Source organism: Microplitis mediator, chromosome 7 (assembly GCF_029852145.1).
Source record: "Microplitis mediator isolate UGA2020A chromosome 7, iyMicMedi2.1, whole genome shotgun sequence".
Taxonomy (NCBI): Eukaryota; Metazoa; Arthropoda; class Insecta; order Hymenoptera; family Braconidae; genus Microplitis; species Microplitis mediator.
The window spans coordinates 3,762,757-3,778,216 of NC_079975.1; the positions used below are offsets into that span (position 1 = coordinate 3,762,757).

The following is a 15,460-nucleotide window of genomic DNA, read 5'->3' on the forward strand; positions in this document are numbered from 1 at the left end:
ATTAATTAAATACGCACATTATAGTATAATATCAGTTAAATTTGAACATTAATTTTGAGGATTAAGGTAGACCTAGTACCCGATCAGGGAACTAGTACCCGATCACTCCGTGTATTTGTATATTTATATTTAGTAAAATTTGGTAGATATAAATATACAAACACATGAGTGCTCGGGTACTAGTTCCCTGATCAAATACTGGATTTCTTACCTTAATAAAAAAATAATACAATTGAAAGTTGAGCCAAATATGCCTATTATATTGATTAAATTAATCAATCCATGTTAATCACAGGTCAATTTTTTTTTAATCACATTAAATTTTTGTGTTTAAAAGAAATCAAAAATTCCTTAAGTAAAATCTATAAATTTATGAATTTTTTTCATAATTTCAAAAAACAAAATTTAAATATAGAACTTGATTTAAATGTATTTTAATTTATATATTTTTTTTTATAAAAATATAAATATTTTAATGTTGAGTCAACAATAAATTTTTTTTTTTACAAAAATTATACGTCTTAATTTTATAAATTTTTTATTTCCCACTGAGTGCGATCGCGAATAAAATAAATAATTAAATATATCGACTGTGATTATCGTGGGTGTATTTAAAAAAAAAAAAAAGCTGTGGAAATGTTAGTGAGAAGTAAATTTATAAAGATCGGTAACTATTAAAAAAAAATAAATGAAATGATAATAATAAAAATTTTAAAATATAGAACAAATTAAGAACTCGTAATGATAATGATAATAATAAAGAAAAAATAATGACCTTTAATACTTATAAACATTTAGATTTGTATTGGTAAGATCGTGCCCCCGTTATGAGCTTTACAAACCTAGTATATATATTTATAATTAATTAAATAAAAATAATTAAAAACAAAATAAATAAATCGGTTATATTAAGACAGACTTAGATAAATGATGATGATGATTATGATTACGGTAACGATTAAATATGAAGATAGTGATTATTAATTGATCAATAAATTTAATTATTAATTAATTAATTAATAATATTAATATTTAAATTTAACGCAAAAAATAAAATAATTAATTATATACCTTTACACTCGCTCGTTTCCCATTAATTTTCTTACTTTAATTTTCCTGATATATAAATATACAATAGGAAAATAATTTTATAAAAATTGTCTTCAATAATTTTAATTAATAAATTAACCAACGGAATAATTAAAATGAATTTTTTTATTTGAATTTTATTTTTTTAATTTTCAATTTTTTTTACTTAAAATTTTAAAAAATTGAAAATTATTTTCCTGTTGTTTTCGCATTTACATCCAAGTTGACGCGCATTATCTCTGATCGAATAAAAATGTATCACAAGATACTGAAAAAAAAAAGAAAAAAAAAAGAAAAAAAAAGAAAAAGAAAAAAACAAAAAAAAAAGGGATGGAACAAAGAAAAGTTATAATTTTCTTTTGTCAAAAAAAAAACTAATCATGATTCTATTAAACGTAGAAGCTGATAAATAAAAATAATTGTCGAAAATTTTATTACACAGACACTCACAATTTAGAAAAAAAATAATTAAGTAATTATTGAATAATTATAATTACAGTAATTATCAATCATGATCACACTTTATTTTTTATTATTCACTTATTTTAATTATTATTATTATAATAACTTATATCTATTACTTATTAATATTGTACACACTTTTACGGTCTGGGATTACGATGATAAATAAATATGATATTTAAAATAAAACTCATAATTAATTAAAAAACAAAATAAATAAATATTTGTCACTTTAAATAAATAATAAATTACATAGAAAATTAGCAATAATTAAGCTGGATATTTTATTAGTTTTTTAAAATCGCTACTGCTCTAAGATTTTATTATCGTGAATGATTAATATTATAATTAACTATATATTAAATAAAATAAATTAATGAAATGAAAAAAAAAATTTTGGGACAAGGGTATTATCACGTTTAGGAAAAAAAAATTTTAAAAAAAACTATAACGGAAAATTAAACGTTTGGAAATTTGTATTGCATTTAGGAAAGTTAATCTAAAGATAATTAAAATTAATATTATATATCATTCACTTAAAAACATTACCGATTCATTAATAAAATATACAGCGGAAATTAATAAAAAATTATTGAATGTATACATAGATATATTTATGTATATATTATTGAATAATCTTAAATCTTAACAACGCATGTATGTAACAAAATTGTTTTTTTTTTTTTATAATTACATTGATGATTAATTATAAATTAATTTTCATTAATGGAAAAAAGTAAGACCATAAAAGTGTCGATTACTATTTGCGTCACTTAAATTACCACAACGACTTGAGATATTTATAATTAATGTCGAGGTACAGTGACAAATTAATTGAATTTAATTTTTAAAAACTTAATACTTTTAAAATATCACTTATCAATGCTATTATTTTTATTTTATTTTATTTTACTGATTAATTATCTTATTAATTTTACACCAGCATAATTAAATATTTTTTAACGCGGTTTATATAATAATAAATAATTATAAAAAGTAATTAAATAAATAAATGTTATCGTCATATTTACCCCAAAGTGCCCTTTAAATTGCTTTTAATTTAATTGTATAGGCGTAAATTTAATAAAAATTATAACAGTACACGTGAATAATAAATAAATGATAAATTTTTTTTTTTAATTTATTAAAATAATTATTAAAATTAATTAAGTAAATAAATTATTGTAATTTGATGTTCAGGCGAGAACGAATGCCATTTTTAGACTAAAATATATATACATATATTTTTTTTATCATTTGTTTTGTAAGATATGCTCAAAAAATATTTGATAATAAGTCTACGGAGGATAGTTTTAATTTGAATTTTCTCTTTCAAAATTACCGCGAAATTTTTTTATTTACTGTGACTTTGAATAAGAATTTTTTATATTATCTAGAAATTTTACAAAAAAACAAATAATATACATCTAGTAAGAATAAGACATTGAGTCCAACAATTTGTTGATAAATTTTAAATTTCTGTCATCAAACTTGTTTGCTGCACTTGCCTTTGGCTCTTGTAACCAAATTCACACTTTCTTTATTTGCCTTTGGCTTTGATAATAAAATTTAAGTTGACTGCACTTACCATCGGCTTTTACAATTAAGTTCACGCTTGTTCCACTAGCCTTTAGATTTTGCAATCAAATTCATTTTAGCTGCACTTGCCTTTGGTTTTTGTTACCAAGTCCATATTCGCTGCACTTCCTGTTCCATTTGCCTTTGACTTTAGTAATCAAGCTAATTTTGGCAGCACTTGCCTTTGGCTTTTGTAACCAAATTCATACTGGCAGCTTTTACCTTTGGTTTTTGTAACCAACTCAATGTTTGTTACACTTGCCTTTGGTTTATGTAATCAAGCTCATTTTGGCAGCACTTGCCTTTGGCTTTTGTAACCCAGTACATGTTCACTGCACTTCCCATCGGCTTTTGTAACCAAATTCCCATTTGTTTCATTTGCCTTCGGCTTTTGCAGTCAAACTCATATTGGCAGCACTTGCCTTTGGCTTTTGTAATTAAATTTGTTTGCTACACTTATCATCGGCTTGAAAAACTAATTAACCATTAATTGTATTAATATAATTCTTACAAGATGTATAATTAATTTAGTCTCAATCATTTAAACAATTAAGCTACCGAATAAAATTAATAAATTATAAAAGAGGGATTGTTTTTTGACTATACTTTGTCGCAGCAGCGTAACTTGAAGTACTAATTTAGTTTCCGTTAATCGAATAAATTATCGACTAAAATATTAAATAAATAAATAAGTAAAGAAAAAAAAATTAATTAATTGATAAACGTTAAAGAAAAGTATCATAAGAACTGGCCTTAAAACAATAGATCCATGTATATATTTATTTGTGGATTTTATTCGCGTATAAAGTAAATTAAAAATATTAAATTTAAATTTAATTAATTAATGATATATTATTAAATTATTAATACGGCATCCATTGCCAGACTGCTCTTTAAAAAATAGGTCTATATTAAAAATACAAAAGTGAAAATAAATTTTTTTATTAATTAACTAGGATACTCAGTATGTATAGTTAATAAAATAATTAATAATTAATGATTAATTAACAAAAGTATGATAAACCATAATGAGGAAACGTGTCCTAGATGTATAAATATATATATATATAAATTTATAAAATATATATATATTTTTTTTGTTCAATTTAATTTACATATTTACAGATATTTGTTAATAAATAATTTATAATAAGCATTTTTAAAAAATATACCTCACTAATTAATGCTGCGATTAATCGCAAATTAAAGTAAAAAGTAAACTCGTGAAAAGTAATTATTTTATTAATTAACTGTTAAATTAAATTTAAATGAAGCCAACAATAATAATATTAATATTAATATTAATAATAATAATAAAATATATGATGACGAAACATAAGAAATTAATGAATTAATTAATAAATGACGATTAGAATTAACGGAAAAAAAAATAATATTTAATAAAATACATGAATGCCAATTGAATTAATTTAATTAATTGTTAATTATTATGTAGGGACTTTGTGACAAAAATTAGTGATATTTTATGAAACGAATAAGAAGGTTACTATTTTTTTTATTATTAATATTTTAATCTAATATTGATTATTAATTATTAATTATCATTAATGGATACAGTTTTACAGTTTTTTAATAGAAATATAAATTTAAGATTTATGGATTTAATTACTATTATTTTAAATGATAAGCAGATTTAAAATGCTCATTGTGTACCTAAGCACGTTTCCAATGCATTGAAACCAATATAAAAAAAAGAAAAAATAATAAATAAAATTCCACATCCCTCCTATTTTATTTTTGTACGCTAGCTGTGACTTATTTAAGCGTCGTAAGTGTTAAATTTAGTAGTATTTATAATAAAATTCACGAAAACAGTATGATAAGAGTTAAAATAAATTAAACGAAAAACAAAATAATAATAATAATTAAATAAATCCCTTATGTTTAATTAATTAATTAATTACTTAGTAATTAAATAAGACACATTCGTTCTCGCCAATGTCAAATTTAATGTATTTACGAGATTTTTATTATCAGATTTTATTACTTATATTTTTAAATAGAAAATTTTCTATTTTTTAATTTTTTTGAAACACTATTTGAAAAAAAAGTCGAATACTTGATACTTTGATAGATTTTCAGTGTCATTAATTTTGAAAAGATTCGAGTCGTAGTATATTACCCGCCAAGAAAGGAAATTCCACGGAAATAATTTTTTGATAAAATTTACTTCGCAATTTAGAGCAAATTTGGGCCAAAAACGAAAGAAATACGGGAAGAATACAAAAATTAGTGATGATTTAAGTTAACGGCAATCCTGCTTTGACATTTTGCGATAATAGAGCACTAGCTTTCCGCTTCGCGTTTGAGGTGTGCAATGGTACGTTTTGTTTCATTCAAAAATTACTCGAAATTGGGATTTTTTTACCCCATATTTGAACACTATCAAGAAACAGATGAGTATTTATTCATCCTCGCTCAATTTCTCTCTTAATTAACGAGTAAAAGTAATTGAATAATTCTCCCCGTGAACATTTTAGTACGCGTGTTTGCTGCCATTGCCTTCGGCTCTAGAACGCTGTAAAGAATTTTCGGAATGAAATTCGTTTGTTTTAATATTAATATTTTGGATCGGAGTGAATGCGAATTGCAATACAATTCCTATTAGTCGGAAATTACGACGCTGAAAGAAAAATCTTTTTTCATTTCGAATGCGAAGTGATTTTTCTTTTATTCCAGAACTTTGAATGACAAAGTGAATCCGGATTGAAATAAAATTCGTATTCACTTTGAATTCATTCCCGTTTTTTTTCGAGTGTGTGTACATCAATTACACACGTGTGGTAGGATTTCGTAAAAATTCATCTAAAAGTTCGAAAAAATTTCAATGAATCTTAATCTGAAACCATTAATTCAGTTTTTTTTATCCCTAATATTTTTTTAAGTAAATTTCTAACCATGATTAATAATTAATATTTGAATTGTGAATTAAAAAGGAATTAACATCTGATAATAATTATCTCGTATTATCCACAAAAAATTTTCTCAATTAAGTAAAACGCGGGACCTCTTAAATTAATGACTAAATAAATAAACGTAACTAAACATTTTAATTAAATTAAATTACATTAATTAAAAAAAAATAGTTAATTATTATAGATTATTATTATAAAATACCTAAAAAAATAAAGACAAGTTTAAATTAATTTGTAAGGCTAATTGTCTTCTCCACCGTTAGAGTAAAACTAAAAACCATAAGATAAAGCATAACATTCAAAATAATAATTAATTAAATTAAATTAAATTAAAATAAAATATTTAAAAAAACGCCTTAATTGTATCGTTATCACTTAAGAATTAGTAATTATGTTTATAATTATAACCTCAACTAAAATAGTTAAAAATGGAAAATTAAAAAACAAAGTAATGATTAATTAATCAATTAATTATATTAATAAATTATAATTATTAGCGTATTGTTCGGATAATTAAGAAACAATAATAATAATAACAATTAAAAATTTACCATAACCTCTTATCGATTAATATCTTCAGCTCTGTTGATATCGAAAAAAATTATAATGATAATTAATAATAAATTAAATTAAAATGAAATGATAAATTTTAAAAAATAATATTAGGTTCGCACAGCATTTAATATTTAATAAATCAATGGGTAAATATGACTATAATATAATTTTATAATTTATTAAAACAATATTCAATAAAACCGTGCGTTAATAATAATAATAATAATAATGATAATAATTATAATTATAATGTACTTTATAATTATGTCATTAATGACAAATTGACTACATTATTTTTCACATATATCTATATCTATATAATATTAATAATAAAAATAATGATTAAAAAAAATCTATTTAATTAATGGAAACAAAAAAATATAAACATATTCATATATTATACATTATTATTAATTATATATAACAATTAAAATGTTAATTAAAGTAACACAGTTTTCTTACGCCCTTTAATACATTTAAAAAAATATAATTAAAGTATTTTAACTTTTACGATATTGATTAATTAATTAATTAATTAGTTAATTGATTGATAAATTTATGAATTAATGAATCAATTACTCTGAAAATATTTAATAAATAAATGAGACATGATTAATGTGAGACATAAGAGTTATTAATCTATTCACAGTAGAATTAATTTAAATTCTGTCATTTTTCTCTTATTAATTATTAATTTAATTAAAATTATTAATAATACTTTGGAAATATTACCCTGATATTTTAAGTTGAGTTTAAGGATACAGATATGGATAAATTTCAATGATAAATAGTAATAGTATTTATGATTATTAACTGCTAAAAAAAAAATTAAGTAAAATAAGAAATAACGATGTGTCAAATGCTGCAATTATCATTATATTAATTAATTAATAAATACTGATAAATTAAAATACAAATTAATTATTATTATTAATTAATAATTAGAATTAGAGGGTGTATTTTTTTAATCAATTAAAAAAAATTTTTTCCAATTACAATTCTTATACTTTTTTTATTTATCCTTTCTCAAAAATTAAGTAAAATTTACTGTTGTTGGGTTTGTGATTTTTTAATTTTTTTATAGAAATATTTCTTTCGTAAAATTAAGCGTTAACATTATTAACATAAAATTTAACGATTAATATTTTGTATAAAAAGAAATAGTTGACTTTCTTAGCGGGAAGTTTAAAAAAAACTTTATTCATTATCTCTTTGATTTGAAATATTGTAATTAATTAAATTGATAATTTTATTACTGTCATGTTGGGTTTAATTAAAGCTTTGATTCTTGTTGAGGTTATTAGAAATTTTAAGATTTCTTTAATTATAAAAATATAAAGAAGCTTAAGTATGCAAAGACGGTTTCAACTTGTAAGACTTTAGTATTAAATTCTGCTCTACTTAGAGTCATTTTTTTGCAAATATTGATAACGAAATTCTTCTATTTTAGATTAATTAATTAAATTTTTATCGAGTCATTAAACAAAACTGTTGTATATTTGAATTAACAAATTAAGAGCTTTTATTTTCAAATTAATAAAAAATTTAAAAAGTCTGAAAGTTTTAATGGTATGACTGCTGTGAAATTGTGATTACAAAAAATTAATTGATTAATGAAACCAACTTATAAAAATACATAAATTTTAATTAGTAAAAAAAATCGACAATTTGTCCACAATAAATTAAGATACGTAAGTTTTGTACAAATGAATCTATAAAATGAAGTAGAATTTAAATTCCAGTTTTAAAATACTCAATAAATTCATCAAATTCAAGAAATAATTAATGATTAATAACAATAATGAGACAAATAGTTTTATTATTTTTAATCAAATTTAAATTGTAGGATTAAATAAAATATCGTGTTGACTTATCGAATTTCTAAGTAATTCGATTATTAATTATATTAATTAAATTTTGGACTTAAGGCAAAGTTTCGTAAACTACTAAGAACTTTAGTGTCAAGGAAATAATTAATATAATAAATGACGTAGCTTGACTACCGATAATTGTGTTCCTATAAATCACAATTAATTAGTCATTTTAACTCAAGTAAAAAATTTTATTAGTAATAAATTTATTAATTAAATAATTAAATGCTAATTTGATTCATAAGGAGATACAAATAGCAAACAAGCTGTCGTAAGAGTGATTTATTTGAAAAAATGGTGTGAATTTTAGTATGATTGGAAATTGAATTATTGAATGATTAAACTAAATTAAATATAATTATTCAATTAAGTGAATAATAAGCCCTTGAATAATTTTTCTACTGGATACAGTTAAAAATTCAAATTAATTATTAAATGTTTAAAGTAACAATGACCTCAGATTTATGAATTAACTTTATTAATTAATTACAATATTAGATATTAATGAATTTTTCAATTAACTTGGCAATATAGTAGTTTTATATGAAATATTTCTCAATAGAGAGCACGAATGAATCGATTTCTGATTTGATACGATGGCAGCCCTTGCCTTCGGCTCGGGAAGCCAACGTCGCTTTTGTCTGGAATCGTACACAGAAAAAAAAAGATTTCTTGCCCAAAAAAAATTTATTTTCTACCCAAGACAATTTTGGTTTTCAATTCATGATAGAAAAAATTTTTTGGGCCGGGTTAAAATTTATTTCGTCTAGAAATTCTGTTTTTTGAGTATTATTTTGTTTATTGCCACCCAATAAACTATTTAATTACTAATTAAAATTTGATTACATTATTTTGAATCAGAGGTAATATTTCCATATTAATTTTGAAAAATTTTCAAATTGTCGGAATATTTTTAATTAATATTTAATAAGAGAAAAATTAACTGACAAAAAGAGTTGAGAAATTTATTTATGAACTTTTTCGGTACTAAGGAATAAGAATAATGAATTAAATGCCAGCGAAAATTAAAAATAATTATAATAATTGTGTACTAGGTATAATTATACTTTCCATCCAAATATAAATATACAACAACTAAATAATAAGATTAAGATATTTTTTTATTATTAACAAACAAAAAGTTGTAACATTTAAAAATAATTTTTTACTATATATAATTTAAATTAACGTTACATGCATAACTTAAATCAATGTATTTATTACATTTTAAGGCTAATTTTAATACGAAATTTATTTACGATAATTGTTAATTAACAATAAGAATTTATTTTTTTTTTGGTTAAAGGTAATTATAAAGACTAAGTAATTTACATATAAATTTAAATAGTTATTAATACTTTTAATATCTTATTCTTATTCCTTATTCATTTACTTCATTTTAATTCCGTTAATCGAAAAAATTTCAAATACAATTCAAAGCCTTATGATTTATAATTTAAATAATTATTTAAATTTAAATAATTTCATAATTATCTTACAAATTTTCAGACATTAAGGACATTCATACACATGACCCCCACCCCCACACACTTTTTAAAAATATTCAATAACTCAACTGTCATAATTGTATTAAAATTTAATTAATGAATTAAAATATAATTAAGAAGTATTAATTAAAAAAAAAAAAAAAATGCACTTGCGATTTCGCTGAGGTATAAATTTAAAAACAAATTACCTACAGTTGTTATTAATTAGGAGTTAAACGATATTTGTTAAAAAAATTTCAGTAAAATTTTCAAATAAATTTTATAATTTGAACTTTCAAATTTTGCAGGCCAACATTTATTCACCAAATTTCGTCTGACTTCTAATTAATAACAACTGTTAGAAATTTTTTTTAAGTTCATATCTCGGCGAAATCGCAAACGCGTTAACTTTTTTTCAATTAATGCTTCAATAAATGTTTAATTAACCGATAAAATTTTAATACGAATATAACCGTAAGAAATCATTGAAAATTTTTAATAAGTATGGGGGGAGGGTTTGTCTGAATATACTCTTAGTTATATAAAATTTATATATTTGTGTTGTTGAACCCTAACCTAAAAACTATCCGCCATTTTGCGGCAGCTTCTTTTGAATTGAAAAAAAAATCTCTCACTCTAACAACAATAATGCAGAATAATAAAAAAATTTATCAACATAAAATTAATCACAAATTTAATTATAATTACAATATTAAATATTATAGATGATATACTATTAACATATAAATTTACATAAATAACATTACATATATTAATGAAGCAGATAATGATTGACTAAATAATAAAACAATATATTTATAAGTATATATATTTATATAGTATAAATAAATATATATACGTCTATAAATGATTAATGATGTTTACTAGTGGTCTTATTAATTAATTGATACTTAAGATATTAAATATTCTATTCTATAATCATACACTTAATATTATTATTACTATTATATGTAAAAGTGATAAGTTGATTATAATTATAATATTAATTAGAAAGAGATGAAAAGAAAACAAACAAAGTTGATATAATTATTCGTAAACAATTAAATGCATACTGATATAGCTTACGAAAATTAATGATTTAAATGATAGATTAAATAATAACATTATTGAAAATAATTATATTTGCTATTTTCAATTGCATCGTAAACTCTATCCTTTATCCTATCAATTAATTATACTATTTTTAAATTAACTATTTCTTTAAATATCTCTAGCATAATCTTATTATTTCTGGTGTTAAGAAGTTCTATAATTTTTATTCAAGTCTTAAAACACTGCACACTTCGATGCTTTTAGAAAAATTATTTATAATATTTAATTATTTGTGATGATAATTAATAAATTAGTGAATTTTTTTTTTTTTTTATAAAAAGTGGATCAGTGAGCGACTGAATGTGAGTGTCTGTCGCTAAGTAAATTTTTTTTTACGCTTTTGATATTTTACTAGATTGGGCAAAAATTAGAAATTTTGTAGGAAAAATAAATTTTAGATATGAAGTGGGAAAATTTTTAAAAATCTGCTTTTTTATTATTTAATTTTCGGCAAATTCTTTTTTTGCTGTATGAATCTAAATTATTATTGTTTTTGTATTAAATTGTTTATAGTTGGTTTTATTAAATTTTTTTTTTATTGTGGGCTCGAGGTCGTCCACTGCTTGTATTTTTTAAATTAAATTTTTAATGAATTAGCAAATTTAATTAAACAAGTGCAGTGTTTTATGCATTAAATTAGTTTCTTGAAAATAAAAAAATATGAGATGTTACACATAAAAAAAAGCCGCCTTCAAAATGTCCGTCTACTGAAATACTACAAGTGGCAATATTTATTATTTTTCTGCTAAACTGCAGCTATAAGAATCTATTAGATTTTTTAGACAGGGAACATATCTAGCGTCATATATATTATTGCCACAACATAATATCATATACATGCCACATATTTTCTATATATTTTTATTTTTCAAACGCGTATACCAGTCGTTTGCTCCGAGCGCCTTTGGCTTCTGCATAAAAGTAGGTCTTATTTTCATGAAAACCTTTAATGAGTTTTCATGAATTACTACAATAATTCAAAATAGATCTATCTTATCATTGAAAAAAATACACATATATATCATATATTCAATATCTCGAATAATTTTTAAAATTATTGCCTATGGCAGATCTTTAACGTGAAGGGAAGAGGTAGTGCTCTATTTTTTATTTGTCACATCTCTAAATTTAATTATAAAAAAATTAAGTAACTATTTATAGATTAAATAATAATTTATAAAATTATCTTAACAATAAGATACTTATAGTAAACTAAAATTAAGATCTATTAGTACGGTATTAGATGGTATTAAAAAATTAAAATTTTTTTATAATTTAAAATGATTAATTTCATTAATAATATATTTATATAACTAGTGATATATTATTAATAAGTAGTTAATAATTATTATTTAACTAAATTTTATTTAGAAAATAATATATACAATTAATCTACATATTTAAATATTTATCTTAGTTAATTTATAAATTTTATTAACTTATTTATTTATATGATAAATAATATTAATCGTAGGTTATTAATTAGTTTTGCTGATTCAATAAGGTCGTTATAAGGCTTAAAATAATTAAATTAAGTATAAAAAATAATTAGACTAAAAATATATCTATTTATTTATTAACTATTAGTATATAAAATTAATTAATTAATTTAATTAATGAACTTTAATCGCTTGGCGTATGAATCGAAAAAAAAATTTCTTTTGTTTTTTTTTGTTTATTCTCACAGACGTAACTTCCGCAAAAGTAAAAACAGATTATGGAAGCATGACATTAATATCGAACGGAGATGTAGCTCCAGGTCCTCAACGATTTTCCCTGTCCCAACACTCGAATTATCATCCTTACAGACGCTAGGCTTTGAACACAGAGGAACTGAATTGAGTTGTCTCACAAGTGTCGAAAGTTAAGAAGAAGTTATTAAATAAGGAAAGAAATTTTACAAAATTCAAATTTTTATTTAAACTTTAAAGTTTTTTTTTTTACTCTTATTCGTAAGATAAATTTATTTCATAAGATAAGACAATAATGATAACTTTTTTTTTATTCATAAATCTAGAGGCTTTAAAAATAATTAAACATTAAATGTATTAATATTTATAGTTAAATTTTTATGAAAGTATTATTCTATTTACAGTTCGCTATTCAAATTTTACGTTTAATTGTTTTTTTCTTTGAAAAAATTACGATTAATTAACGAGAATGTGATGGCTGTGAAATTATTATTTTTTTTTCCATACATTAGAATTATAAATTCAAATGCTCATTAACATATTGGGTAATTCATAAGTTTTTTTTTGGTTTAATTAATTTCTGAATTTTTTAAATTGATATTAGAAATTTTAATTTCCTCATATTTAAAAATAAGTTGCAATTAATGTAAAATTAAGTATTAAAAAAATGGCAAAAAATTGGTTGTTAAATAAAAAATTACGAGTAATTATGGCCGTGATTACAAATTAAATCTGTAATTAATAATTACATTAATTACAAAATCATACGCCGGTATAAATAATTAATTTTCAAAATTAAATTTATTGGTCCGCGACCCCGATGAAAAAAGATTTTATACAATTGTATAAAATTATATAGAAAAAATGGCCCGATCCAATTGTATACAACTGTATAGAAATTGTATACAATTCTATACAAATTGTATACAAGTCTATATAATTATATACAATTTTATACAAATTATATACAATTCTATATAATTACATACAATTCTATATAATTGCAATATATAGAATTGTATACAATTGGATCGGGCCATTTTTTCTATCCAATTATATATAGTCTATATATAATTATATGTAGTCCATATATAATTGATATATAATTCTATACAATTGTATAAAATCTTTTTTCATCGGGACCTGTTACCCTCGGACAAAATAACCTAGAACAAAATAACCTGAAAAAAATAACTTTGTTATAAAATAACCTGAACAATAGTAACCTGAAAAAATTCATATAAATCTATAAGATAAAATTCGTACTTGAAAGTTATTGTTATTCAGGTTATTTTGTAACAAAGTTATTTTATTCTAGGTTATTTTGTTACGAGGTTATTTTGTCGGGGTTATTTTGTCCGAGGGCAATTCGTTACGGAACCAATTTATTAACATAACAGCATTTTTTTTTTAAATTCAAATAATTCTAGCGGCAAATTCAATCTAATTAATTACTAGCACTATAGTAACAAATTAAATATATATATTGAAAATTTGAAAAATTATAAAAACTAGAAGTCCAAAAGCGCGCGTTGTACGCGCGCCTTAAAGTACATTGAATTTTATACGAACACAGTAACAAACGGTTACATGATCTAATTGTAATATGTATTGTATTTTTTTCATAAACATCCTTAAATAATGAATACCATATCAAAATAGTAATTATCAATTATACGATTCAATAATTTCATCAATACCAAGAATACCGTATTATAAAATCATGTACAACAGCCATGTACGTTTTTTTCTTACCAATAATTATAATTTAATTAATTGATGTTAACTATTATTTACTATTTTATACAATTCTTTATTGCACTATGTTAATGGAATCGAATGTTAACGTCCCCTTTAAGTCGTTTCATAAATTTCTCGATAGACGTGATTTTTTACACGATTATCGTTTCTTTTGTTATCTAAATAAACTTTTAATGAACTCCACGATTTTACTCGTGACATTGCTACGTACAATTGTCCATGGTTAAATACATCTTTATGAAGGTCTATACCAATGTTCTCGAATGTTTGTCCTTGAGCTTTGTTTATTGTCATAGCAAATGCTAATCGTACTGGAAATTGTCTACGCTTAAAAGTAAACGCATTAGCGTGGTCAAAGTAAAGAGTTATACGATTTACAAAAACAATATCTCCGGCTTTATCCCCAGTTAAAATTTTACATTTTAGTAAATTTACCCCAAGTTCTATAATCAATAATCGAGTGCCATTACATAGACCTTCAGTAATACTTAGATTCCTGACAAGCATTATAACACTATACAATCTCAATCGTAAATTATGGGGGGGAAAATTTGGTGGATTTATGGTGTGCAAGTATTCCGTTAGAATAGAAGCATTTAATTCACCATTATCACAATGTTCGGTACTATCTATACTTTCATAAATTCTCTCTGTTACAGCATCTAAAAGGTTAATCACTTCATCGTTTATGTCATCTACATCTAAATTTCTAGGCGATAAAATGGCGACTTTGGTTAGCATGTCATAATTTTTTCTTTTTATTATATCCCCATAAATATCATCAACAATGTTACAATTAGCAGGTGCAATTAAATTGTGGGGGATAGTCACATAGTTGTCATTATCATTCAAAGTTCCATTTCCTATTGATAATAAGAATTGAGCAAATTCAGCTTCTTCCGGCAATGTGCGCATAT

At 22.2% G+C, this 15,460-nt stretch overlaps 1 protein-coding gene across 10 annotated transcripts in view; it reads left to right on the forward strand.

Moving 5' to 3' along the window:
• The window catches only part of LOC130672200 (heterogeneous nuclear ribonucleoprotein 27C), a 41,937-nt gene that overhangs the window by 13,172 nt on the left and 13,305 nt on the right, over nucleotides 1-15,460 (forward strand). For 2 of the 10 annotated variants that reach the window (XM_057476603.1, XM_057476608.1), the window contains one exon: nucleotides 12,779-13,124. The exons of the other annotated variants lie outside the window; for them this stretch is intronic. In XM_057476603.1, the coding sequence (XP_057332586.1) occupies nucleotides 12,779-12,906 (128 nt within the window). In that variant the 3' untranslated portion in view covers nucleotides 12,907-13,124. Of the gene's footprint in view, nucleotides 1-12,778; nucleotides 13,125-15,460 lie in introns of those variants that run through there. 10 annotated transcript variants of the gene reach the window in all.